This window comes from Elgaria multicarinata, chromosome 13, assembly GCF_023053635.1.
Source record: "Elgaria multicarinata webbii isolate HBS135686 ecotype San Diego chromosome 13, rElgMul1.1.pri, whole genome shotgun sequence".
NCBI lineage: Eukaryota > Metazoa > Chordata > Lepidosauria > Squamata > Anguidae > Elgaria > Elgaria multicarinata.
The window spans coordinates 33,506,435-33,533,988 of NC_086183.1; the positions used below are offsets into that span (position 1 = coordinate 33,506,435).

General features: G+C 46.2%; 2 protein-coding genes across 5 annotated transcripts in view; one reads left to right on the forward strand and one right to left on the reverse strand.

The window, feature by feature from the left end:
- The window catches only part of SAMD4B (sterile alpha motif domain containing 4B), a 95,554-nt gene extending 82,804 nt beyond the window's left edge, over positions 1-12,750 (reverse strand). For both annotated transcript variants that reach the window (XM_063140301.1, XM_063140300.1), the window contains exons 1-4: positions 12,642-12,750; positions 4,390-4,841; positions 2,654-3,136; positions 1,125-1,367 (exon numbers count right to left, since the gene is read on the reverse strand). In XM_063140301.1, the coding sequence (XP_062996371.1) occupies positions 1,125-1,367; positions 2,654-3,136; positions 4,390-4,585 (922 nt within the window). In that variant the 5' untranslated portion in view covers positions 4,586-4,841; positions 12,642-12,750. The remainder of the gene's footprint in view (positions 1-1,124; positions 1,368-2,653; positions 3,137-4,389; positions 4,842-12,641) is intronic.
- A 1,830-nt stretch (positions 12,751-14,580) lies between these two features.
- Positions 14,581-27,195, forward strand: GMFG (glia maturation factor gamma). Of its 3 annotated transcripts, none has more exons than XM_063139798.1 (7): positions 14,581-14,711; positions 17,684-17,780; positions 19,142-19,191; positions 23,120-23,177; positions 24,260-24,334; positions 25,048-25,121; positions 26,553-27,195. In XM_063139798.1, exons 1-7 carry the CDS (start codon positions 14,703-14,705, stop codon positions 26,622-26,624), a joined length of 435 nt encoding a protein of 144 aa, XP_062995868.1. In that variant the 5' UTR covers positions 14,581-14,702; the 3' UTR covers positions 26,625-27,195. The 3 variants fall into 3 exon arrangements, with proteins under 3 accessions (XP_062995868.1, XP_062995869.1, XP_062995870.1); XM_063139799.1 differs by having other exon boundaries at positions 14,581-14,705; XM_063139800.1 differs by having other exon boundaries at positions 14,581-14,705; positions 17,688-17,780.
- The last annotated feature ends 359 nt before the right edge of the window (positions 27,196-27,554 follow it).

The following is a 27,554-nucleotide window of genomic DNA, read 5'->3' on the forward strand; positions in this document are numbered from 1 at the left end:
GTTCTGCCAGTTTATGAGGAGCACGCAAAAAACAATTTTAAGAAACAACAACTGAAGAAGCCACCAACATTAGTAACAAAGAAAATTATTTATGTCTCTGCTAGTCCTCCAGTGTCAAGACATAAAGCCCTCATTCCCATAAAAAGAACTGAGAAAAATGGGTGGGGGGGGGGGGGAACCAAGATTCAATGAATATGCATGGAATTTAATCAGACTCATTTCCCGACCTATAGCCATCAGTATTAGTTTCAGTCTCTGCTTCCATGGAAGTGCTGCCCCCTAGAGGCAGGAATGCATCCTGCTCTTGCATTTGAGAGTTGTAGTCTCACTTTGCAACCTAGGACTTGCTTGTCCTCGGTGCACAGACATTGTAATAATCTGATACTGTACAATTTTTAGAAATCATTTGGAGAAGTAAATATCTGAACACCTTGTCTTAAACATTTTATTCCTCATGCTAAAATAAAACATCCCATTTGCCTAGTCTGGGGAACCTTCCAACTGCCTCCTAGCAGACTCAGGCTCCCAGCACAGAACCATCTCACCCCCAGCTGCAACAGCTTTTTGGGACTGGGAGCTTAAGAGGCAGGCTCCTTTGGGGCTGGGTCCGCCACCAGCGGGGTCACCTCCAAAGGGGGCGACACCAAGGCGAGGGCCTGTCCCCTTATTTGGTTGTTTTGTTTTCTTCCCCTACGGACTTATAATTTTGTTGTGTATTTTAAACTTTTTTTTTTAACATTTCTTTTCCTAAGTTTTAAAAAGTATGTTTTAAACTTTGTAATACTGCCTTGAGGCCCAGTATTGGGCAAAAGGCAGGATACAAATAAATAATATAATAAATATAATAATATAATAATAAATATAATAAATAATAAATATTATTATAAATATAATAATATAATAATAAATAAAAATCCGTTTTTTCTTCATTTTTTTTTCAATTTTTCCAAAAACAAAACAAAAAAGGCTTCGGAAAAAAACGGGGGGGGGGGGGAGAACGGGGTTTTTCCGGGCCTTCACATCTCAATCCACTACCCAGACTATTCTTCTGTTATCTGGGGAGCAACTCTAGTCCATCAGAAGAGCCACCATGTCCAACCATCCTTGCTCAACACCTGTGGTACCTTTCATGCCGCTGCCGTCCTCCTGGAAGGTGTTGCGACTGCCAGACTGCTCCTCCGTCTGCTCACTGCCCGAAGAGGCCACACTGCTCTGCGGGGAGAGGGGTGCATGTTCTCCGCTGGAGATGAAGGCTGGTCGGGCACCAATCTCTTCCACACTCAGCCACTCGCTGGGGACCTGCTGGCTGGTGGGGATGAGGGACATGGAGCGCTTCAGCGGGCTGGGGTGGATTTGGCAGGGGAGAGCTGCAACCGGAGAGAGACAATTAGGACCTGCCAAGGATGTTCAATTCTCATGCCATGAAATCATCAGGGGGGTGGATCCATCTTCTTTATGAAGGAAAGCTTAAGGACATGAAGATTTCTAACTTGGAAGACAAGATTTTGGGGTAAAGGAATGAATTACAAATTCTGAAGTTTTGAACAACTCACTAACCCCCCAAAAAACAAACAAACAGAATGTGGGTCCATCCAGTGAAACCGAATGCCAGGAAGTTTGGACAGGAATACATTGAGAACCTCTCTAGGCAGGTCTGGAACAACCCCAGTCTCAATGGTTGCTTAGGCATCAAGAAAACTCAATAACAAAAGTTTTGTGCAGGACCGGTGCCTAAAAATGTGACCCACCCCCGCCCCCGCCAAACTGAGTTCAGAGCTTTTTAACGTTAAGTGTTTTCCTAGCTTTGATGCAAGGTTAAGAAAAGATAATGGGCTGAGATTTCACAGGCAACTTTCACCCAGAGATGGGAAAACTCCTTCCAATCCCCAAACAGGGAATTATTTGGATTCATTTACAAATTAGAATTTTCTTAATTCTTCCCAAGGGCAGCCCTTGAAAACAATGGAGACAGTTCTCTGCTGCGTTACCCAAGAGGCTGCCTTGAAGGGATGCTCCTGAGGAAACGGTCACTGTGAGTTAAGAGCCCGCCTCCATAACCTAGTAAGTCTTCTCTGGCTTGGATTTGGATTTAATCTGAACTAAAGAACAATTTAGAGGCTAATACTGAGCCCTCTAACTTCATTTCCAAGCCTGAGCCCAGCAAACTTTGCCAGCATCTCAATTTCCATCAGATGCTTCTCAGAAAGTTTAATTTACTATATAATCTTTCCAGGAAAGGAAGATTGCCCATTCCATTATCCAGGAAGATTTCCTCCAAACTCCTCCTTCAAGATGCACAAAAGCTACCGCTATACCATGAGACAAACATCCAAGGCAACGTAGCTGATAATGCATCCAGGAAGTGTAGAAGTCTGTAGGGTGGGCTGCAGAGGAAGAACTTCTTCATTCTCAAAAGGAGGCAAAGGTTAGGACTCAATCCTGCAGGATGCTCTCTTCCTTCAAGGAATGATTTCGCACGGCTTCTGTTCAATCTAGTTTCATTTGCACAGGAGAATTTCCTGCTGAATTGAACCCTTGGTTTTTGAGGGGAGAAAGGCTGTTGTGGATTCTCCCTGAGAGGGAAATACAGAAGAATGCTATTCAAGACAACCCCCATCATGCGATTCCTGCTCAATAGCCCTGCTTTTCACACCTGTGTTTGCATTGCTCCCGATACTGTTGATAGCTGATGGCACCGAGCCAGAAGAGTGGAAGGACATGTGTCCATTTTCCCGTGGTGGCTTCTCTTGCCAGCCATGTCCCAGGTCTCCCAGGCCCGTGTCTACTGGACTTTGCCATTCATCCGAGCCTTGGCGTGAGTGGTAGGCCGTGTCAGGTCGCCCCCTGCCTTGGCTGGAGTAGCCGCTGGAGAGACGTTCCTCGAGGTGGTTGAGCCAAAGGGCCAGGGAGTTGCGGTCGTCCAGCGTGGTAGCTGGGTGGATGAGGGCATAGGAGAGGAGCTGCCTGCTCTCCTCTATGAAGAGGTTGCTCTCGATGGAGTAAGCCAGCACCTTCTGCAAGAGCTTCATGTACTCCGACTTGGCGTCAGCATTGCCAGGCTGGAGAAGGGGCAGGTGGGCTAGAAGCAGGGAGACGACTTTGTCCTTCGGCTCTTGATGCCACTGACTGATGACAGCTGCCAAGGGAAGGAGAGAGAGAGAGACATGAGTCGTGTGGCAGAGATGTAGCATAAAGGCTGCTGAAATTATGAATGAGATAGAAGGAGTAGATAAAGAATTTGCTCTCCTCCCTTAGTACCAGAACTCAGGAGTCACCCAGTACAAGGGACTGGCCGTAGGTTAACATCATACTGAAGTACTTATACACAATGCACAATTCATTTGTGTAAATCACCGCTACAAGATGGCCATTAGCTCCAAAGAATTTTTAAACACAAATTCATGGAGGCCTAACAGCTATTAGGCATGAAAGTTCAATAGGGCTTCCATGTTCAGAGGCAGCAATGTAAGACCTCTGAATGCCAGTTTCTGTGAGACAAATTGAGGTGGGGTGGGGACCACGACACACACAACTGCCTTCATGCCTTGCATGTGGACTGGTTGAAGGCATGTCTCTGCCACTGTTAAGAACAGGATGCTGGACTAGAAGAACCTTTGATCTGATCCTGCGTGGCTCTTCTTGGCTTTTATGCAATGGTCCACATTCAAGTGGACAAAATTGAAAATGCATCCTTGGAGTCCTAAAAATCTGCAGGAATAAGATGGCAGAGTTCGCAAACAGGTTTCCGTCTTAGGCAACAGTTATTTTATACTTGTATATTGTTCTGCAGTGACCACATATATCCAAAGGTCTTTTCCAGCAGGGTCAACACTATCTATCCAAAAGTTCATTTATTACAGGCAATTAACACAAGTCAATGAGGGAAAGAACTGTTAAGTTTGCCATTTGGGGCCGGTCTTGGTAGCCAAGCAAAAAAATGGTGGTTGCCTGGACCCTGCCACTCCATTGTGCCATGCCTCCACAGCGTCAGGTTTTGAGGTGGACGGATGATTCCCACCTCCATGCGAGCTCCAAACTTGAAACTGGGAAGGGGAGCAGGATTGCCAAAATGCTCAGAGCACTTTGACAGCCCAATGACAGAACAGAAACCTCCAGCCTCCCTCTCTAGCTTGCAGTAGGGCACCAGGAATATTCCTGGAAGTTGTGCTGCACTTCCAAGTAGAGCAGCAATGATCCTTACTGACTCCCCCACAGCTCCAAGCTGAAGAAAAACGGCTAGGGCTCCTCTTCTAACTTGCCAGAGAGTGATGGAAAACTTGCCACGATGAACGAAATTATGAATGCACCCCCTGTAATTATCACCATGTGAACAGGTAATCTGAATCCAGGAGTTAGGTGCAAGTTCCACAAAAGGAACAGCTGACTTACCTGCGCTGTTGGCCTCAGACTCCAGAATGTGGATTTCGGAGCAGTCTGCCAGCGAGTGCTCCAGGCACAGCTGCAGAAAGCGGGCTTGGGTGCGAGAGATACGCTTTAGGAGGGACAGCAGGGCCACTGTCTGCTCACATTCATTCCAGCCTTTGAACCAGCCAGCGAGGATGCCCACTTGGTCCCGGAACATCATGGTGGCTCACACCACGGGCTTAGCAGCAATTTGCCCACAATGGAGTCAAGGGAAGCACGGGGGTGGGGGAAGAACCCCTCACATGGTTTCAACTTCAAGTCTTGGGATTTAGCACAAGGGCACAAACCAAAACACCAGTTTTCCCGTTATCTGAGAAACAGGATGGCATGGAAAGGGAGGTTTTGCTGTTGTAAAGATCAGACTCTCGGTGGGTTCTTTTGGATTCCTCCTCTTAATCAGACAGCCTCAGATCCCCCTATAAGAGAGAAAGAGAGCTAAGTATGAGACCCCCGATATCCCTTCCTATTAGTTTGCACCCCACAGAATTATGCTGTGAACATGGAACACCACAAGCAGATAGAAAATCATCTGCTTTGGAAGTCTTATATCTTATCAGTATTTATAATGCAGTAACAAGGGCGAACCCAAGCCCAGAAACTCATAATCCACATTTGTTAATTTGTTTTTATTGTGTAAGCTACCCTTAGACTATTTCAATTGAACAGTGGCACTGAAGTTTTAAAAACACATAACTTGATGTAGTTATTGGCTCAAGTGAATGGTAAATGGGTCTGGGAGACCAGAGTTCAAACTGAAATTCAGGTGAGTCTTCTCCTGAAATTCAGGAGAAGCAGCTCAAGGGCAATCACCTCAGACAGTTCACATTAGCCTCGGTACTTTCAACGGCAAAATGGTGAGTTAAACCCGACAGTGCAGAGTGCTTTACAATCACTTCATGCAGCCATCCAACCAAGAAATGCCAAGCTAGGCCATGATCACAAAATAGATGCGTCAGTTTGATAAACACACTTTTCATCCCTGTAGTGTTCTTACAGGGAGAAGAGCTTTTAGACGCCTCTATGCAGGACTGACACCTAGGTTTCTGGCACTGACTCACAATAAGTTGAGACTGGCACCTACCAACAAGATTTTGCCAGGCTACATAGTCTTTTGTTTAAAGTCAACACAGGGAAGAAGAAAAGCCAACCTCTGGTGGAAACAATAGTATTCCTCACCCCCAGCTAAGAACATATCAACAGTGTATATTAATCTCACATTATTGTTCCTCCCCATTTTTGATTTCCCTGCACTGTGGAAATTTAAAATTTGAGTTCCTCAGGATGGAGACCCCCACTGTTCTCACCTATGTAAACTATTACATACTTTGATAGTGCTATATAAATACAAAAAGACCCCACCCAAGAAGCAACGTCTGAAAAGGGTGTAAGTGACTTGCTCAAGGCCAGGAGGAAGCTAAAATGGATGGATCAGGATTCTCACTAGCTTCTTCCGCTCCTCAGCACCCAGGATATGACTGAAAGTATGACTGCAATTGAGAGGATACAAATACTGCTGGATAGAGCTCCATAGCCAATTCTCTCCTGCCCATTAGGGTAGGTGAAAGAATTAAGTAAGGAAAATACTATATTCATAACTGTAGCACAGCTACTACCACCCTCTGGACACTGCCATGGATTTAAACAGCCGCCAAATCTTTCACTGAAGAGGAAGAGAAGCATTCTTAAAACCATATTTCTGTTAAAACTCTTACATAAAGAGAGAGCGTCTGTCTTTTTTTAAAGAGAGAGAGAAAGAAAAGACTGAGGAAACGGCTGTCTGGGTCCCTCCATTCTCCGGACACTATAATTAGAGCTAACCAAAGCAAGCACGTTCCCCAAAGAAAACAACCATGAGAAGTCTGGAGGAACAGCAAGGCAGCTGGCCCTAATTATACCTCCAAAAAGAGGAAGGAGGCACACCAAATGTCATCCATAGCCACATGTGTGGAGGAGGGAGACACTCTGCTCTACAGGTAGGGATCAGAAACATGGTAAAGGATTATGGGAAAGCAGAGAAAGAACACAAAACTGAAGGCTGAGAATACCTTGCACGGCTTGCCTAGAAAAATGCACCATCCCCATTCAATCAGGGCTTAGATGGGATAAGCCAGGCAGAGCTAGGAAAACCCCAAAGTTTCTACAAAATATGACGGCTATACTTCATTCCTGGTATTCCCCCTGCAGCCCTTAAACTTTGATACTAGCTACTAGGAGTTTGCCCCAGGGATGGAAAAGCGTTTCAGTCATGTGAACAGGTCAGGGTTAGAACCCCAGATATTATAGTCACATTCCAGTGACTCAGCTAAACAGTAGAAATGTCTTTCACGAAGAATCGAAGGGGGGCATTGGTGGTCAGTTTCCTCTCTTTCTCCCAAGGTGCAAGGCTAAAACCAAAGCAGTCTGCTACCCAGCAAACTGGAAATGCATTTAACTGGAGAAGAAGGATGTACCACATTCAGCCTGTGGCTGCCTGCCCCCGCCTAAAACAATAAATCTCTTAAAAATAATAGAATAGGCTTCTCCAAGCTGTTGCCTTCCATATATGTTGCACTACAGCCTCCATCACCCCCAGCAGCATGGCCATTGGCCATGCTGGATGGGGATGAAGGAGACTGTAGTACAACACACATGAATGGCACCGGCTTGGGAAAGGCTAGAGTAAGATACTTCTGTTTCTCACAGCTGAAGGTCAAAACTTGGAGAACACAGCTGCCAAGTGTCACAAACAGAACCTGTAAACCAGAAAGTTCCCAATTCAAAAGTTTGTTTTCAGACTTTAAGGGGCTTCATGGCACTACTCTGAATACTAGGGGCTAGGGACCTTAGCGTTCTTGGTCAATTACAGCTACAGGTTGGAGCACTTAGCAAAAAGAAGAGCAAGGCCTGTGCGGTCGTACTTCCACCCTGCCATTTCCTTAGAGCAGAAATGGGAAACTTACAGCCCTCCAGATATTGTTGACTGCAAGTCCCATCAGACTTAGCCAGTCGAACTGGGAGTTGTAGTCCAACAACTGCTGGAGGGCCACAAGTTGCCTACCCCTGCCTTAGGGAAAAAAGCAGTGAAGGTGCTTTTTTCTAAGGCACTTTTCTAAGGTGAAAAATGACATAATTTTGAAGCAACAAAGTTTGCCTCAGAAGGGAGAATCTCCAAAGCCTTGATCACACACATTGCTTTACTATACTGTTCATACAGAATGGACTGATTGAGAAAAAACAAGAGTACTCTTTCGATCAGAGGAACAAGAGTCTCCCCTGAACAGTTTGTTCATATGAACCTTACAGGAATGAAAAGGGCCTAATCTTGGCCCTTCCCAGGTGTCTTGTCTATATGTGCTGTAAGAAGCAGACCCGAGAAGAACTCTGGGATATCGCTTCTCCTCTCCCCAACTTCACAGAGGGTGATCCTCTATGTTTATTCTGGTCCTTAAAAGGTATATGGATAACATGGGCAGATCTACCTGAATGACCCCTAAAACTGATTGCTGCTTATGTTCCTGTAAACACAGTCCAATATTAAAGCCAAGAACATAAGAAGAGCCATGCTGGATCAGATTAAGGGTCATCTTGTCCAGTATTCTGTTCATACAGTGGCCAATCAGCTGCCAATGGGAAATCCACAACAGCACCCACCTGCCTATGTTCCCCAGCAACTGGTGAACATAAGCATACTCCCTCTGATACTGGTGGTAGCATATAGCCATCAGGACTAGTAGCCATTCATAGTCTTATCCTCTAGGAATTACTTCAATCTCCTTTTAAAGGCATCCAAACTGGTGGCTATCATTTCTGGAAGTGAATTCTACAGTTTAACTGTGTGAAGAAGTACTTCCTTTTATCTATCCTTTTATCTGTCCAAGGAATACTGCTTCCTGTGTAGTGATCCTTTGCTCATGTTGCTTGAGAAAACTGTATCACAGGTGGTTTTACCTGATCCATTCTGTTAACAGAGAACCTCTGCACAAGCCTAGCACAATACATGCTTACAAACACGCCAATTTCTCTCTATGGGCAGCACACGCAAATGACTTCACAACTGAACAGACAGCTCAGAAGATCAACAACCTGTCAATCCTAGCCAATTACTCCTGCTGCTATTCATACAACACATGCAAAGTGGCTCATGGAATGACAAGCTGATGCACGGTGCTCAACTTCTCCATGCGCTCCTTCCAATTTTCTTCTCCATCGCAAAGCTTAGTGTATTAAAACAACAACACAACTAGCCATGAAGTGTACAGTTTACAGCAGTCCACCCTTTTAAGACAGGGTGCAGTGCATTTTCTCCACAAGGAGTTTGGAATAAGAGCAACATGTCAAAAATAAGGTGATATTATGGAAGCATGGCATCTGCTTATAGAGTGTTCATGAGGGGAAGTCATGACATTACCTGAATAACTAAGACAGTTAGTCCATAAAAGTGCTACATTTAACCCTTGAATTTGTAAAGAGAAGGCTAACATGGTTATACTACATTTTATGCTATCACCAGCTGATTGCAACATTTTAAAATTTATTTTAAAAAGGACAAGCCTTCCAACCAAACACAAGCTTTTGACATGCCCTCACATTGTTTCAGCTTCACTGACACAGAATATGGGTTCACATTATTACTGTTACAGAGCATTACAGTAACAGACACCCCTCTCTTCGGAGTTTCCTAATCAACTTCAACTTTCTGGTTCCAGTTTCTAGGCAGACGTAAGAATGGCAGAATCTCACAGCCCTGTTATCTCTGCTCTGAATAATCTAGTACAGAGTATTAAAAATAAACTAGGAAGCCTGAGGGGAAAAAACAAATAAAAGGGATCCATAAGTTTAAATTTACAAATAAATCAAGAAACATTGTGGTTGCCAGCCTATAACAAAGTCCATGTTTAGCGGAAATAGTTTGTACTGTCTAGACTGGTAACTTCTAAAGTTTGCCCAGAGTTCCTGCAACAGAGAATTATTCTTACTCACCAAAGGTTTACTTGTAAAGTGTGTAACAGCAGGAATAAAGCGTGCTTCCAATTTTAAATTCAGGAAAAAAGTGTGCGCCCCAGTCATGAGAAGTTTGGGAATCAGTGGCTTGAGGGCCCAAAGGCAGGTGTGAGCATTATAAAGTGCATGCTTCCAAAAGAGCAAAAGCTATCCATGAGTCTTTTCCTGCACAGATCCCAAACATGCAAACGAATAGCACTAAGCGCTGGTGGGAAGCGACATAACTATTTCAGGAGTGAACATATTCTACACCTCGGGTGTTGCCATCAATGCATCTCCTTAGGGCAGGGCAACATGTTTTTCCATTTCCATAGAGAGATCAGAGTTGTCATTTCTTAATCTAGCAAGACAACAACTCGAAACAACCTGATGTGACTGAGCAGCATGGTTGTCTTGCCCTCCTCTACCCACGGTCCTGCTGTTGTCCTCTCACCACGGCAGCTGTGCATCTCAGCGACCACTGCGTTGGGAATAGTGTTGTGCTTTCAGCCCCAGCCATTGCTCGTCACCATAGAGATTGGCTGCATGCTCTAGAGTGTTGCCAGCATTTTGGGCTGCTCTAAGCGGCCCTCTCTATGGTTGAGGAAACCTATCCACGAGGAGCCCCAACACTTGACAAGGTAAGCCACCCCAGGGCCCTGAACCCACTCTGCAAAGCGTGGGTCCTGAGGGTAGGTAGTGGATCTACCATGGGCAGGGAAAACACTCTCCACACGACACGCTAACCCTACGTGGGTCGCTCCTGAATGCGACTACGGTGGGTTAGCATGTTGTGCGGTCCCAGCCCATGAGTGTCATTCTACACACGATGGATATGGGCCATGGGATTGCATCAACTGGACACTGGAACGAGCTGAACGAAATAAATTATGTAATATTTGTGTAATAGACTCGGGGGGGGGGTGGAATCATTCAGAACAATTAGTTGGACAGAAAGGTGGGATGGAGGCCAAGTATATATAAACTTTTAATTTAAAACTCACCTGACTCAAGGAGGAGGTGCCTCCACAAGCTACACAGCACTAAATGCACATTTAGCTCTCGCCTATCTCGTCAAGAACCAGAGCTGCATGTGCACCCACCACCACAGTGTACCGGTACAGAACAGCAATAAGCATGCCAAATGAAAGACTCAGCTTCTACCTACCCCCACCACACCCTGAGCTCAGCTTTTCTTGCAGGAGTGGTGTTCTTCCTTCAGCTCTTGTCACTCCCTAAATTCAAAAGCAGAGGCAGCAAAAGGGCGCTCTTCTCAAAGCCTTATTTGCCAAGCTAACCATAAAATAACAGAAAGTACCAGTAAACCTCCAAAAGAGAGCTATCGTAACAAAAGGAATGGATTTCAGCCTGCTAAGAATAAATTTGTTAGCAACAACTATGCAGAACTAGCTATTGGTACACTTCGGAAAGAAGCAAAAGACACAGAACAGAGAGAACCCAGAGTCATAACAGGAGCTACATTCTTTTTTTAAAAAGTAACAAGGTACCCAGTATGAAATGTGAGAGAAGCAAAGTAAAGATGGGGCTTTCCAGCAAATTGTACTAGGGACATAAAGTAAACTATTATGATGTGTAAAAAGAAGCACTTCGAGTCTTACACAACCAAGGAAGAACGTATCGAAGATGGAAAGCAGCCCCAGTTCTACACTGGCAGCAGATGTGATCGCTCAAACCTGGTTACAGGTGCCACAAAAGCAAACATGGGAGCTTTGCTCTAATGGAGCAAACAGCAAATTGTTGGACTGAGATCTTCCTAGAACGATGTGATTATACATTTTTCTGGAACAGCCAATGCCTGTGGTTGGGCCTAGGAACTTTTCAATCTCTTGAAACTCAAAGGAACAAGATAGCCTGAGAAAAAGAATCTTTTTAATGGGATCCTTAGATGAACAGCAGACACAAGGAGCATCATAATGAAGCATAGTTGGGCTGGGGTGGGTGGAGAAGGCAAAAAACTGAAAGGTGTCTTAAGATCCTTAAAGTTGCACCCCAGGCAGAAGACAAGGGAAGTTATTTGGGGAAACTAGGTAATCATGGAAAGTTTCTGGAGCAGGGTAGAGCTAAGGTGATAGATAAAAGTATCATTACCTGGATATTAATAGTTAATGTCCCAAGCAGTAGAGTGGGAACCTTGATTTTTGTCTAATGTAGAAGAGATTTGGGTGCAGGCCGAAGGCAATTCTATGCTAATAATGGTATGAGTACTATTAGGAGGAAACCCACAGGGCCTTTGGCATGGGGAGAGAGGTGGAGAAAGAATACCCATATACAAGGAGGAGGGGGAAAGTTAACTTTTGGCCATAAGACACCACTGGACATGAGCAGGGAAGAGAAAGGGGTGGGGGAGACTGCATTTAGGATTATGGAGAAAAGGGTCACTGAGGTGTCAACTAGAAAGAAACAACACACATTTTTCATCATAGGGAGGGGGAAAGAGAAAGTCTTAGCTTAGGGAGTATGGAAGCCACAGCCCTGTCGGGGACTCTGTGGCTCCAACTTACCAGCACGGAGCAAGGCGTTGGCCTAGATGGCCTGCAAGACCTGCCCCCTCCCACTCTATGAATCTATAACCTAGACCCCTTCCTCGTTTTGGGGTGGGTGAGCGAGTGTCACACAAGGAAAGCAATGCAAAACGTGGAGATGTAAGCAGAGGCCTGCTGGACCAGACCAGAGGATCCCACAGTGGCCAGCCAGGCCTCTCCAAGACACCCAGGAAGCAGGGCTCGTGTGGGCAGCAACCCTGCCCTGCTGCTCGTCTCCAGCATCGGCGATGCAGAGGTGAACTACCTCCGAACATGGAGGCTCCATCTACCCACCATAAGCATGGAGATGCCCCTCCCCCCTCCCCGAATGGGTCCAGCCCCCACTGAAAGCAACCCTTGAGGCTCAGCATCCTTGGCCAGGGGAAGTGATGGGAGGTGTTGTAGGGTGTGTGGGGGGAGAGGAGATGGAATGGGGAGCTGGGGAAGGGGGGGTAGGACAAGTGGCACAGACCCTTCCCCAAAGAAGTGTGCCGGTGTCCTACCCCTAGTAGGAGGGAGGGGGTGAAGGGGCGGGGTCCAGGGAGGGGCGTGTCCTCTCTCCAGTTCCCCCCTCCCGTTAGGGGCGGGGCCTCCCTCACCTACTGAGGACCAGGGGGGAAGGGGAGGGGCCGCAGGGGAGGGGGCGAGGGGGGGCGAGAGGCCCGCAACTCGCCTCAGGGCCGCTCTTTCTCCCGCTCCCGGAGCCGCACTCACCGTCACTGCGGCCCGCTCCAGCCCCTCCACACAGAGAGCGAGAGAGAGGAGGGGGACACACACACACCACACACTCACACACACACAGCTTCAGCCACCACCACACACTCCTGAGGGCGGCGCGCGACGTCACAACGCACGCCGACGCAACCACGCATATTGGCCGCACGCACGCGCGCCGGGCCCTGCCCCCCTCTCGCCGCCGTGCTACGTCATTCGGCTTACCCTTCCATTGGCTCGCTCCGCAGGCCGAAAGCTTGACGAACGGCTCGTCAAGCCAATGAGCTGCAGCTTTCCCCCTCCTCCTCCTCCTCCTCAAGTGAACGAAAGGAGTATGAACTTCACTTCCCAGTAAAATAATCCTGAGTGGAGCCTTTCTCTTAATCCCGCCTCCTCCTGCTCCCAGCCCTCTCCAATCCGCCAATGATCTGATTGCGGGGAAGATTTAGCGTGAGGTACCGCCCGAGCTGCCAATGAGCTGACGTAGAACCGGAGAGCGAGGCGGGAGGAGTCGACGACGACGACGGGGAGTGGAAGAGCAAGGAGGCGTGGCCTCGGGGGTGTCGCTCACCTCACCCTCGCAGTAACGGCCGCGCCCCCCTGCTCTCTTTTCCCGCCCAAAGCCTCTCCTCACAACAACATCCCCTCAGTCTCAACTCACTTTCAATTCACCAAATAGATTTTAACGCTGTCCCACAAAACAAACACTAATTTATTTTCTACCAATATGTATCGGGTAATGTTGAAGTAAATCATCCCACACTCACATTATACATAAAACTTACAAACAAAAATAAAATAATTGATTTTGGCCACTGCCTGAGAGAATAATTGGAGTTATATAATTTCTTTTGTTGTTGTTCTCTCTTTTGAAAAGAGAGAGAGGACTCAACTGGCTATTACGGGAAAAAAGGATATAAAATACACTTGAGTCCTTTTAGGCATGCCTGATGTAACTAAAATAAAAGGTGGTTATAAATATGAACTTTTGCATCTCTCAGGTTTATGGCAGGAGGTTACTGTCACAACGCCATCAGTCATTCCTCACAAAAATCCTGAGAAGTGGTAGTGTCTTTACTATTATTGATATCTATTTTACAGATGAGAAACTGAGGAGAAGCTGACTGGTTTGCTGAAGCCCCATGAAGTCCCGAAATCATCTTATTTGGCTCCTTTGGATGTATTTTGATCATCTTTATCTTCTTTGTCCTCACAATATCCACACAAGCTGTCACTATTAGCCTCCTTTAACAAATGGGAAACTGAGGCAGATTGAAAGTCGCTGATCATGATGCCCTGTGATATGAAAAGGAGGACCGGGCTCCTGTATCTTTAACAGTTGTATAGAAAAGGGAATTTCATCAGGTGTCGTTTGTATGCATGCAGCACCTGGTGAAATTCCCTCAGTTAAAGCTACAGGAGCCTTGCCCTCTTTTGTATCTGGGCATGCTAAGCAAAGCTCCTGCAGCTTTAACTGTTAAGATGAAGAGAGAGTTTCACCAGGTGCTGCCTGCATGCAAAGGGCACCTGATTAAATTCCCGTTTTCAATGCAACTGTTAAAGATACAGGCGCCTTGTCCTCCTTTCCATAGGGTCACCCTAGCACTGATAACTGTTGGGGCCCATTGACGCATATCATACGCTGCTTTCATAGTGCAATACCCTGCTTGGTGTAGATTAGGCCTAACTTGATTTGCTCTTCTGAACTATTTAATGAATTGGTTTGGCCACAGAGGCACCCTGTTTGCTCCGACTTCCTGCTCGCGTCTATTCTCTTGTTGAAAGGGGCAACCTGCCTCCTGAGCACGGAAGGATGGATGCCATCTTTATCGCTTTCTGCCAGCACTTCCCCTTTTGCAAGTGAGCATGCAAACCAATTGCATCTCTCTCTGCGCTCCACCCCACCGTCAGCAATGACTTCCTCCCTGGCCGTCCTTCCTCTGCAGCTGTCAGAGAGTGTCCTAAGCAAAAGAGCAGAGAACGACACATCCTGTCGGAAGAAACCACCCTGAGCTACAGGATTTCAGCTGACGAGAAAAGCCTGGAGGCACCCAAGGCGGAATGGTCAGCGTAAGCGATTCCTAACTGGGCGGTGGGTCAGCAATGGTGGGTGGGTGGGTAGGTGCTGTCCCATACCCTGTGCTCGCTCTTTGGATTTTTATTTTAATCTGACTTGTGTTTTGCTACTTAGTCACCTATTCTTATGAAAATAAAATATTCCCAGGTGGGATAACTTCCCAAGGTGCAGGAGGAGTAACCTACTTTGTGAACTGTGGGAATGCTGTGGACGTCATATATCTTGACTTCAGCAAAGCTTTCGACAAAGTGCCCCATGATATTCTGATTAACAAACTAGCTAAAAGTGGGCTAGATGGAACAACTATTAGGTGGATTCACAGTTGGCTACAGAATCGGACTCAAAGAGTACTTATCTATGGAACCTTCTCAAACTGGGGGGAGGTAATGAGTGGGGTGCCGCAGGGCTCAGTCCTGGGCCCAGGGCTCTTCAACATTTTTATTAATGATTTGGACGAGGAGGTGCAGGGAACGCTGATCAAATTTGCAGATGACACCAAATTGGGTGGGATAGCTAATACCCTGGAAGACAGAAACAAACTTCAAAGTGATCTTGATAGGCTGGAGTGCTGAGCTGAAAACAACAGGATGAAATTGAATAGGGATAAATGCCAAGTTCTACATCTAGGAAATAGAAACCAAATGCACAGTTGCAAGATGGGGGATACTCGGCTCAGGAATACTACAAAAGAGAAGGATCTTGGAATTGTTGTCGATCACAAGCTGAATATGAGCCAACAATGCGCTATGGCTGCAAGAAAGGCAAATGCTATTTTCGGCTGCATTAATAGAAGTATAGCTTCCAAATCACGTGAGGTCCTGGTTCCTCTCTATTCGGCCCTGGTTAGGCCTCATCTAGAGTATTGCGTCCAGTTCTGGGCTCCACAATTCAAGAAGGACGCAGACAAGCTGGAGCATGTTCAGAGGAGGGCAACCAGGATGATCAGGGGTCTGGAAACAAAGCCCTATGAAGAGAGACTGAAAGAACTGGGCATGTTGAGCCTGGAGAAGAGAAGATGGAGGGGAGACATGATAGCACTCTTCAAATACAGGAAATGTTGTCTCACAGAGGAGGGCCAGGATCTCTTCTCGATCCTCCCAGAGTGCAGGACACAGAATAACGGGCTCAAATTAAAGGAAGCCAGATTCCAGCTGGACATGAGGAAAAACTTCCTGACTGTTAGAGCAGTACGACAATGGAATCAGTTACCTAAGGAGGTTGTGGGCTCTCCCACACTAGAGGCCTTCAAGAGGTAGCTGGACAACCATCTGTCAGGGATGGTGGATTCCTGCATTGAGCAGGGGGTTGGACTCGATGGCCTTGTAGGCCCCTTCCAACTCTGCTATTCTATGATTCTAGGGTCCTCAGCCGTGGCTTGCTCTAAAACGCAGCCTCTGTTCGGGAAGCCTCAAGAGAGGCTCTTGTGGCTTGGCCCAAGTTGGGAGCCACATGCTGACAGTTGGCAGGCATGAACTTCCTGTGCGGTGCACGAGCTGGATTTTTAGAGCAAAGTTTTGAAATGAAGCGTAGGGTGACCCTATGAAAAGGAGGACAGGGCTCCTGTATCTTTAACAGTTGTATAGAAAAGGGAATTTCCTCAGGTGTCATTGTATGCATGCAGCCCCTGGTGAAATTCCCTCAGTTAAAGCTACAGGAGCCCTGCCCTCTTTTGTATCTGGTCAGGCAAGGCAGGGCTCCTGCAGCTTTAACTGTTACGATGAAGAGAGAATTTCACCAGGTGCTGCATGCATACAAAGGAAAATTCCCTTTTCAATGTAACTGTTAAAGATACAGGTGCCTTGTCCTCCTTTCCATAAAGTAACCCTAATGAAGGGTCCTTTTGGAGTGGTGGTGTGGTGCTTGAAATAAGAACCGATAGGCTTAAGGTTACAGGAAAGATTAAGACTGTGCATTACCGGGGGGCGGGGGAGAGAGCTGACTATTATACTAGTGTGACCATATGAAAAGGAGAACAGGGCTCCTGTATCTTTAACAGTTGTATAGAAAAGGGAATTTCAGCAGGTGTCATTTGTATATATGGAAAACCTGGTGAGATTTCTTATTCATCACACCAGTTAAAGCTGCAGGTGCCCTGCCCTCTTTTAAATCTGGTCACAGTATTGCTGCAGTATAGCTCCTGCAGCTTTAACTGTTGTGATGAAGAGGACATTTCACCGGGTGTGACATGCATACAAATGACACCTGCTGAAATTCCCTTTTCTATGCAACTGTTAAAGATACAGGTGCCCTGTTCTCCTTTTCATATGGTCCCCCTAAAATTATATGAATGAACTGCCAAAGGAGGAGACAGAATATCCATTTCCCAAGATATTGAAGAACAGTCTTGACAAATTTCCTTCAGGGATGGCTTTCCTTCAGATCACCCATTTTAGGCCCAGGGACTGGCACAATGGATTAGATGGATCCCTGCTAATCTTGTGATTGTACAACACTGTAAGGTGACCATATGGAAAGGAGGACTAGGCACCTGTATCTTTAACAGTTGCATTGAAAATGGAATATCAGCAGGTGGCCTTTGTATGCATGGATCACCTGGTTAAATTCTCTTTTCATCGTAACAGTTAAAGCTGCAGGAGCCCTGCCTAGCACGACCAGATACAAAAGAGGGCAGGGCTCCTGTAGCCTTCACTGAAGGAATTTCACCACGTGCTGCATGCATACAAATGACACCTGCAAAAATTCCCTTTCTATGCAACTGTTAAAGATACAGGAGCCCTGTCCTCCTTGTCATATTGGTCACTCTAACATAAAATCTTTTCATTTGGGCAAATGTTTGCAGTTGGATTTGAGCCCCCAATGTTTGAGTACAGATCAAGCTGAGAAATCCAAACACAACTACAATCTAAATTCTAGAGGAGATAAGGCTATACCATGGTGGTTTTCTAGAAAATGAAATGATGAGGAGGAGTTGAGGGGGAAATCAATATTGCTATTTCCTTTGCAGTCAGATTCTCTAGTTGTATGTGATGTGGACCCAGACCTGAAGGAGAAACTGAAGAAGTTCCGGTTCCGGAAGGAGACCAACAACGCAGCTATAATGAGTGAGTTACCATCCCCAATCCCTATTTTTTCTTGGATGGGGCTACATTGTCCTGGCTTAACACACTTATTAGGGCAAAACAGAGGAGGGCCAGGAACTCTTCTCAATCCTCCCAGAGTGCAGGACACGGAATAACAGGCTCAAGTTACAGGAAGTCAGATTCCAGCTGGACATCAGGAAAAACTTCCTGATTGTTAGAGCAGTACGACAATGGAACCAGTTACTTAGGGAAGTTGTGGGCTCTCCCACCCTAGAGGCATTCAAGAGGCAGCTGGACAACCATCTGTCAGGGATGCTTTAGGGTGGATTCCTGCATTGAGCAGGGGGTTGGACTCGATGGCCTTGTGGGCCCCTTTCAACTCTGCTCTTCTATGATTCTATGACTATTAGTTGTGATGGTTCAATAGAACCTCCATGGTTAGAGGCAGTCACTGGGGGCCAGGAGTGGAGGCGGGCTGTCGCATTCAAGGCCCATTTGTAGGGGTCCCAGAAGCATTCTACGATTCTATGAAAACAGGTGGGTTGACCCACATATCACAAGTGACAATGGAAGTTCACTAACTCGTTACCAAAAGTAATTTAGTATAAGGTGGCACTCAAATCCTGATGCATTTCAATCACTTCAAGTGCTTCATCAGGGAGTGTTTTAAAAAGAAAAAGAAATAAGATAAATGTATTCTTCAATGGAGTGGTATTTGTGTTGTCTAATCTGAGAAGCCTGCGGATACTAGCCTGAAAGGTGTCAGGGATGTGAATACCTTGTATTAAAGCAGTTTTCATGCTTATTAAATTTCTGCTGTCACTTGTATAGGAAACTCTTAACTTCAGTTAATCTGTCATCACTCTGATAAATCTGAAGATGAACAGAGCTTTTGACTGTAATCTTGCTTACTGTACATTGCTTCAATGTCATTGAAGCCAGGATTTCAGGCTTAGTATCCTCTGGCCTCATGCTTTTTCACCAACTGAAAGTGTTGAGAAGGACATGGAACTTTGGGATGCTGGGACTAAAAATCTTTAATAGGTTTCTGTCTTATGGAACTCGCTACCACAAGATGTAGTGATGGACACCAATTTGGATGGCTTTAAAAGGGGGTTGGATAAATTCCTGGAGGCGAAGGATATCCATGGCTACTAGCCCTGATGGTTGTGTGCTATCTCCAGTATTTGAGGCAGTAAGCCTGTGTGCACCAGCTGCTGGGGAACATGGGTGGAAGGATGCTGTTGCACCATGTCCAGCTTGTTGATCCCTGGCTGATGGCTGGTTGGCCACTGTGTGAACAGAGTGCTGGACTAGATGGACCCTGGGTCTGATCCAGCACCAGGGCACTTCTGATGTTCTTATGCCTCTTCTATCTTCAGTGAAGGTTGACAAAGACAGACAACTGGTGGTGCTGGAGGAAGAATTTCAGGTTGGCAAAAATGTTTTCTTCCTTTTTTTCTATTTAAATTGAAGATGATTTTCCCATTTAAAAGCACTAAAGTCCACCAAGTTTTAAAAGTATCTTCTTAATTAAAATCCACAGACTGAAAGAAGGCAATTAGTCAGATTAGCCTTGTGTTGGAGCAACATAGAACCGTTCAACTAAAAAAAAAAAGACCCTGTTCAGACAACATGCTAATCCATGGTAGTTAAGCATTTTGAGCGAAACATTAGGGCTTAGAGTGTTGTGTGAACCATGGCTTAGCATGTTATGTGAACCATTCCTATCCATGGTGGTTACATAAACGTTGTTTAAACATGCTCACTAACCATTTGCTGCAAAAAGGTTGGCAGCCTAATCATGGTTGAGCATGTTGCCTGAACAGGCCTAATGTATAATATGTACTTGCTAACCAGTGCAAACCACAGCCAGGAGCAGATGCACTACAGACCACTGCAAATGCCTCCAGATGACTCATGCCAAGCACACAGTGCAGGGAAAGGTGAGCGGCCTCCTGGAGTCACAAGCCAATGTGAACTGGGAAAAGTTCACCCTGACTCCAAATGTGATGATCAGTTATATTCTGAGTATGAGAGAACCTGACAGCTGGACAACCATCTGTCAGGGATGCTTTAGGGTGGATTCCTGCATTGAGCAGGGGGTTGGACTTGATGGCCTTGTAGGACCCTTCCAACTCTGCTATTCTATGATTCTGTGATTCTTTTGATCAGGAAAAACCTCCTGACTGTTAGAGCAGTACGACAATGGAACCAGTGACCTAGGGAGGTTGTGGGCTCTCCCACATTAGAGGCCTTCAAGAGGCAGCTGGACAACCACCTGTCAGGGATGCTTTAGGGTGGATTCCTGCATTGAGCAGGGGGTTGGACTCAATGGCCTTGTAGGCCCCTTCCAACTCTGCTATTCTATGATTCTATGAAATATTAGAGAGAGAGACACACACACATATACACACACACACACACACACACACACACATTGTAATCAACCTGTTTCTTCATCCCTTTCTTTCATTCCCTCTCCCTCCTCCTCTCTTTCATTCTCCCCCATTCTTCTACAACATACACACAGACTTTCCACTTCTCTTCACTTCCGTTAAGCACATGCTGAAGACTGAATTCCCAGTGCTTTAAGCAATTGCCTGGATCTGACATAAAGCGACATCACCTTTTCCCAAAAGAAATTGCATCAACTCTTCCATTCCACATTCATGCATTCTTGACATAAATTTTGCCAGTACATTAGAAATTACAAGGCTGGGCTAAAAGCAAATTGAATTTCAGATCAAATTTAATATCTCAGGGGAGCAATGTGGTGATGGCGTCATTTGCTTCCATATTTAATTCAATACATTATACAACTCCGACACACGTTAGTGAAATGTTAATCAAATGGCAGCATGGAATCTCCACTCCCATATGTTTGGCAAAGTAGAAACTAGGGGTAGAGGATTGTGTGGAGGACCCCCACTCCCATTTCTTAAGATGTGAAATGACTGGCAAGTTTTGCCCATCAAAATGGGAGCCCCAGCAAAATGGGAGCCCCAGCAAGAAAATGGGAGCCCCAGCAAAATGGGAGCCCCAGCAAAAAAATGGGAGCCCCAGCAAAATGGGAGCCCCAGCAAGAAAATGGGAGCCCCAGCAAAATGGGAGCCCCAGCAAGAAACCCTCATATATCACTTTGCTGGTCTTGGAGTCCCCTGAAACAGGGAGCCAGGCTTAATAATATTTTGGGCCGATTTAGTTTGGGGCAGGAAACCGAAGCTTCTAAACAGAGCCAGCTAGTTAGGTTATCCTAGAGTAATAGGTGGCTTAGAACAATGGTTTTTGGATGGTGGGATGCTGACATGTGCTGCAACCTCCCTCTCTCAAAACGTTAGAACCCAACGGGGTCATCCCATGAAGCTGATTGGTGGGAGATCCAGGACAAATAAAACGAAGTACTTTTTCACACAGTGCATAGTTAAATTATGGAACTCACTACCACAAGATGTAGTGATGGCCACCGATTTGGATGGCTTTAAAAGGGGGTTGGATAAATTCCTGGAGGCGAAGGCTATCAAGGGCTACTAGCCCTGAGGGTTGTGTGCTATCTCCAGTATTCGAGGCAGTAAGCCTGTGTGCACCAGTTGCTGGGGAACATGGGCGGGAGGGTGCTGTTGCACCATGTCCTGCTTGTTCATCCCTGGCCGATGGCTGGTTGGCCACTGTGGGAACAGAGTGCTGGAGTAGATGGACCCTTGGTCTGATCCAGCAGGGCACTTCTTACGTGGGGTCCCAAATGTGAATTGGTGCTGTGTTCTCATATTAAAACTTGCAGTTTGGGGGCTTGCTGGACTCATCTTGTCAAGACCCTTTCCACATCCTCCCTCTTCCTGTTCTGGAAAAAATAAGAAGCATAGTTCATAGGGCTTGTGGCTATTGCAGCTCTGTCTATGGAGAGTAACCAGAAGCGAAGGTAGACAAGCTCCTGCACTTCCAGTCACCTTCTTATTTCACATGCTTGGATTTGTTCCACAGAGTGTGGTGCCTACGACACAGCCGCATCAGAAGGAGAGTACACATTGTGGCCTTGAAAGGGGAGGCTGTTGATCCCTTCCAGCCATCTTGTTTGATCTTATGCAGTGGCAACCTCTGCTTAATTCTATGCCTTTGCCAGTTCATTAAAGGGCTCCTGATGGCTACTTGGCTACATCAAAGAGGATTAGATAATGGGCTAATTCAGAGGAAAAGAACTTGTGAGCCCTTCCTTTAGCAACACAGAAGCCAGACCACAAGGCAGTGCAGAGCAGCAGCCTTCAATGAAAATGAGAGAGAGAGAGAGAGAGAGAGAGAGAGAGAGAGAGAGAGAGAGAGAGATTCCCTTTCTCCCATATTTATGCCCAATTTCATATCTGCTGAAAACACCTTGAGGGTCTTTCCTTCCCGCTACCCCTACATAGAAAGCAGGAACCTTTCAGTAATCAGGGAGAAACAGAGCTCCACTGTCAGGAATGACGTGCGAGCTTCAGCATTTGTGAGTCAATTTGGTTGCAACTGCCTGGAATGTCAGGAGCAAGAACTGAGCAGAACGCCAACCTGGAGAGATTTTGGCACCTGATGTGAGACATCTGTCACCTGCACACCTTTCAAGCAGTACCCAGTCAAAGCAGCTGAGCGCCACATTTGGCAGGAGACTGCCAGTGTGATGTGGTAAATGGAGTGTTGTAATGGGGAAAACTGGGTTCAAAAACGTGCTCCTCTGCAAAGTTCATTGTATAGCATTAAGCAAGTTACTAGGCCAGTCTGCATGATCACCACAGCCCACCATGGCTTGTTTAAACCACAGTGGGTTGTGAGGCGTGCTGATGGCCATTTTGAATATTCAACCCTAATCAGGGGATTGCCATGGTTTGTTGCGTTATCCTGGGCAGCATGGGTTGTTTGAGGGTTAAACAACCCTCAAACAACAAACCATAGGTTATTTGAGGGTTGTTTTACCATCAAACAATCCCTGCTGCCCAGTTCAGATGGCACAACAAACCACGGCAAATCCTATCAGAAGAGGAATATTCAAAATGGCTGCTGGCATGTGCTGCAACCTTAAATAAGCCGTGGTGGGCTGCAGTAACTGGGTTTGCATAACACACTAACCCACATTCTGAGGTTCAGTGTAAATTGTTCAACCGTGGGTTGTTTGTTCAACCGTGGGTTAGCGTGTTGTCTGAACCCAGTACATTTTCCGCAGGGTGGCTTATTTTTCTCAAACAAGCCACCTTGAGGATCCATGGTTTGTTGTTGGATGTTCAGGATGTGTGAATGGGGGTGGGTTGGGGAATAAATGTTACCCCTTCCTTCCTGCTTCCCTTGGCTAAACCTCATATTCAAAATAATGTATTTTTTGTGATCTCATTCAATAGGACATCTCTCCGGAGGAGCTGAGAAGTGAGCTACCAGAACGCCAGCCCCGATATCCTAGTCCTGTTGGGAAAGGAACCAAATTTCATTCCATACATACTTCCACACCCACCCACAGCTTCATGTAGGCATGTAGGCCTGATGAAGGGAGTTTCTTTTGTTTCTAGGACATACAAAAGGTAGCCCTTCACACAACACATAATTAATTTATGGAACTCACTGCCACAAGATGTAGTGTTGGTCAGAAGCTTCGCTGACTTTAAAAGGGCGTTAGACAAATTCTATCAAGGAGCATTAGACATAATGGTTAAATAGAACCTCCATGTTCATAGGCAGTATACCACCAAATGCCAGTTGCTGTGGGCTTACAGTGGAGGAAGGCTGTCACCCAAGCCCTGCTTCTTGGGAATCCTAAAGGCACTTGGCTGGCCTCCCTGGGAAGTAGAGTGCTGGACTTTTTGGTCTGTTCCAGCAGGGCTCTGGGCTAGCAATTAATGGGCCATGTTTTGAACCAAGTAAAGGACAGGCTGTCAACACTGGCTCCATTCACTGGCTCACAGGCAAAAGATTCTTTAGCCCCCTCTTACCCAGGGCAACAGCAGAATCCTCCTCTGATGCACCTCTCAGCCTTTCTCTCCGACTGGACTCTGACATACAGGAATGAACAGCATTGCCAAAGCCTTTGATGCTGTTCACACAGCAGGGAGGGGATTAAAGCAGAGGCAACAAGTAAAAGGTTCAAGAGTAAAATCTGTTCCTCATCCACTAATTTCCCAAGCAATTGAGCAGCAGCAAAGGCTTTGCCGTGAATGAACCAGATATGCTTCTGGGGAAGGAAGCTCAGTCCTGGGTGACTCAGGGGCTTTTTGGTGGGAAACCTGGATTGTACACTTGACAAGAAGCAGGCCAAATGCCTTTGAGAAAAAGAAGGTCTTTGTGAGATAGCAGAAAAAGCATTAGAAAGGGTGAGGTGGGCCTCCCTAGATAGGGAGTTCCAGAGCTGAGGCACAGCCAGCCACACAGAAAACTCCCTCAGTTGGAGACAAGCCAGGCAAGGATCCCTCTGTCCATCTCCTTAACTTTCCCCGTTGTTTCCTTGACTATATGCGTGTGTGTGTGTTTGTGTGTGTTTACATTTGTAGTCTACAGCTATAAATACGTGCATGATGACGGGCGCATCTCTTACCCACTCTGCTTCATCTTCTCCAGCCCAGTCGGTAAGAACCTGCGACTTCCTCAAATGGGTCGGATAAGGGGCTGGATACCTGGCTTCTGTGCAACTTTTTGATGGGTTTGATGCGTGATGAGAACAACTGCGGAGCTTTGGAAGTAGCAGTAGGGAGCCTGCAAGATTTGGTTCTGAGGGGACCTAGGAACAGTTTCTTCTTCGGTCCTGAAACTGCATAGTTTATAATTAGGGCACGGCTTATGGTTCAGTTTATAGTCCAACTTATGGCGCTAGAATAGCGGTGGCAGGGAGGATGAAGTCTCTGGTTTGAATGTCGTTTCCGCCATGAACTTCTGGGGTGGCATCGGAGAAGCCACGAAGTATCTCAGCCTCCTCCCCCATCTGCCATATGGGGATTAGAATACTGAGTTACCCTGCCTGATTGTTGAGCATTACTGAGCTAATGAAGTGCTATCGATGTGAACGATTAAATGCTATTCACGATTTCCCCCTAGGAAGTGCCTCTGTTGCAGGGAGGTAATGCACTGCCCCCACCACTTGGGTGACTGGGGTTCAAGTCCCAACTCCGTTGTCCCAACTTGTTGCATGGCCTTAGGGAAGAAGTCTGTCTGTCTCCCTCCATCGCAGCTCCTTCCCACCTCTCTGAGTTGCCCTGAATTACACAACCCCTGGTAAAGCACTTTGTGTGAGACAATGAATAAGAATTGCAAATAAAGGAGCAACTCCCCTCTTCCCTCCCAGGGTGCAAGCCAGAGCAGCAGATGATGTATGCTGGGAGCAAAAACAGGCTGGTGCAGGCTGCGGAGCTCACCAAGGTATTTTAACCACCCTTTTCAACCTAATCCTCTTAGGCCTGTGTTTTCCCCCTCACTTTGCCCAGAGTCCTTTTACTGTTATCCAACCGCTTCTTCCGGAGAGCCAAATTGCAATCCATACATGATGCATGCACCTTTCAGCTCCCAGTGAAGGATGAGACGAGGTCCTGGTTTCTCTTACACGCTGTTTCCCTCCATGCCCCATGTCTAGCTTGTTTGTCTGGGGACACGATTTTTGATTTGGATGAAACCCCTGCATTGGTGAGGGCCACACATTTCCCAATTTTCACAGGGAAGGGACATAGCTCAGTGGGAGAGTATTACTTTGCATGCAGAGCGTCCCTGGTTCAGTCTCCGGCATTTCCAGTCAGGGCTGAGAAAGACTGCTCCCTGAAACCCCGGAAAGCCATGGCTGCCAGTCCGTGTCTACAATACCAGGGTAGATGGACCAAGGTTCTGTCTTGGTATAAAGCAGCTTCCTAAGTTGCTTTCCTTCTCCAGCCTCCCTATGTTCCTATGTAGCTATCGTGCTTCTTGCCTCATTGGCATGTTTAAAGGTACATGCACACTGTCTGGATTGTGAGCTGATAACCCTGTAGCCACACCCTAAGCCATGCCCTGGTGTCAATGTCCTGGTTTTCCATCCACAGTCTTTTCACAGCTGCATTTATTTGCAATCCACTTTTTAAAAAGCGCTGTTAGGTATTTATTTATTTATTTAAAAAAGAAGAGAATATCCTTTATTCCGGAATACAACAGATATTGTTTTATTAGCTCCATGGCATTTGAAATCATAGAATCATAGAACAGTAGAGTTGGAAGGGGCCTAAAAGGCCATCGAGTCCAACCCCCTGCTCAATGCAGGAATCCACCCTAAAGCATCCCTGGCAGATGGTTGTCCAGCTGCTTCTTGAAGGCCTCGAGTGTGGGAGAGCCCACAACCTCCCTAGGTCACTGGTTCCCTTGTCGTACTGCTCTAACAGTCAGGAAGTTTTTCCTGATGTCCAGCCGGAATCTGACTTCCTGTAACTTGAGCCCGTTATGGAGCAGACACCAGTGACCTTTGCTTATGACATTTTGATCCAATATTTCTACGCACATCAGGCACATAACACTATGTGGTCCACTCTAGCCTGTTACTTCAGTGGTCTGCAGTTTTCCACACCAACCAGCTGCCCCCAGTTGCTTGTATCAGCTAAACTGCCTCCCTTTTCCTTGATGTTTCTAACTTGCATTGTGTAGGCAGAGCAACTAGGTGGTGGTGGAGGAGTGGATGTAGATAGAGGTCAAACTGGCATTGCCTTACCCCAAGTCCTTAAATAATCTCTCTGCCCTGCTCCACCTGAGTGTAAAAAAGCAGAAGGATGTTTAGACACGCCCCAGACAGCCACCCCCTCCTCTTCCTGCTGACCCTTGTTCTCTTTTTATCAGGTCTTTGAGATCCGAACCACAGAGGATCTGACAGAGCAATGGCTGAAAGAGCGCCTGGCCTTTTTCCGCTAATAGATGGGATAATTCCAGAGGTGCTGGCTGGCCCTTCACTTAAGTCCCCATCCACAGCAAGTCCTGCAATCTCATCCCCTTCCTCACTCTAGAGATACCATCACGCGGTGGGTGTACATGGAAGACAGGGAAATGTAATACTGTTATAGCTTCATCCCACGTACCTGTTTCTCTCGAATTATCCCTACAGTGCTAAGTTGTCACCGTTGTTATTGTTGTGCTACCGGGCGCAAAATCCTTTGCATACCAGGAAGTGGGTTTAAGAGGGGAAATGTAAAAAAAAAATCATAAAAAATCAACGGATGACCCAATCTGATTCAAATTTGGTATGCTTAAAGCTCTCCTTAATATCTACTACTGTGCTAATTTTGATGTCTTTATCTTTAAAGCGTACTCAGATGCAAGCATTTGTTTAATTTTTCTTCAAATCCTGCTCCTGCACCCCAGTGGCTGCTTGGATGATACGCTTGAAAACTAGTATCAAAATACGGCAAGTCTTTTGCTTTTATAGCACAATTAAAGCAGGATGCATGGGAGTACTTCACAATAAAAGCAGATTATAAACTGGAAACCTTGGGAGTCCTTTGCATGCAATTTGCAGTGCTGGGCCCAGTGCTCTTCAACATTTTTATTAATGATTTGGACGAGGAGGTGCAGGGAACGCTTATCAAATTTGCAGATGACACCAAATTGGGTGGGAGAGCTAATACCCTGGAAGACAGAAACAAACTTCAAAGTGATCTTGATAGGCTGGAGTGCTGGGCTGAAAACAACAGAATAAAATTGAATAGGGATAAATGCCAAGTTCTACATCTAGGAAATAGAAACCAAATGCCCAGTTACAAGATGGGGAATACTTGGCTCAGCAATACTACAAACGAGAAGGATCTTGGAATTGTTGTAGATCACAAGCTGAATATGAGCCAACAG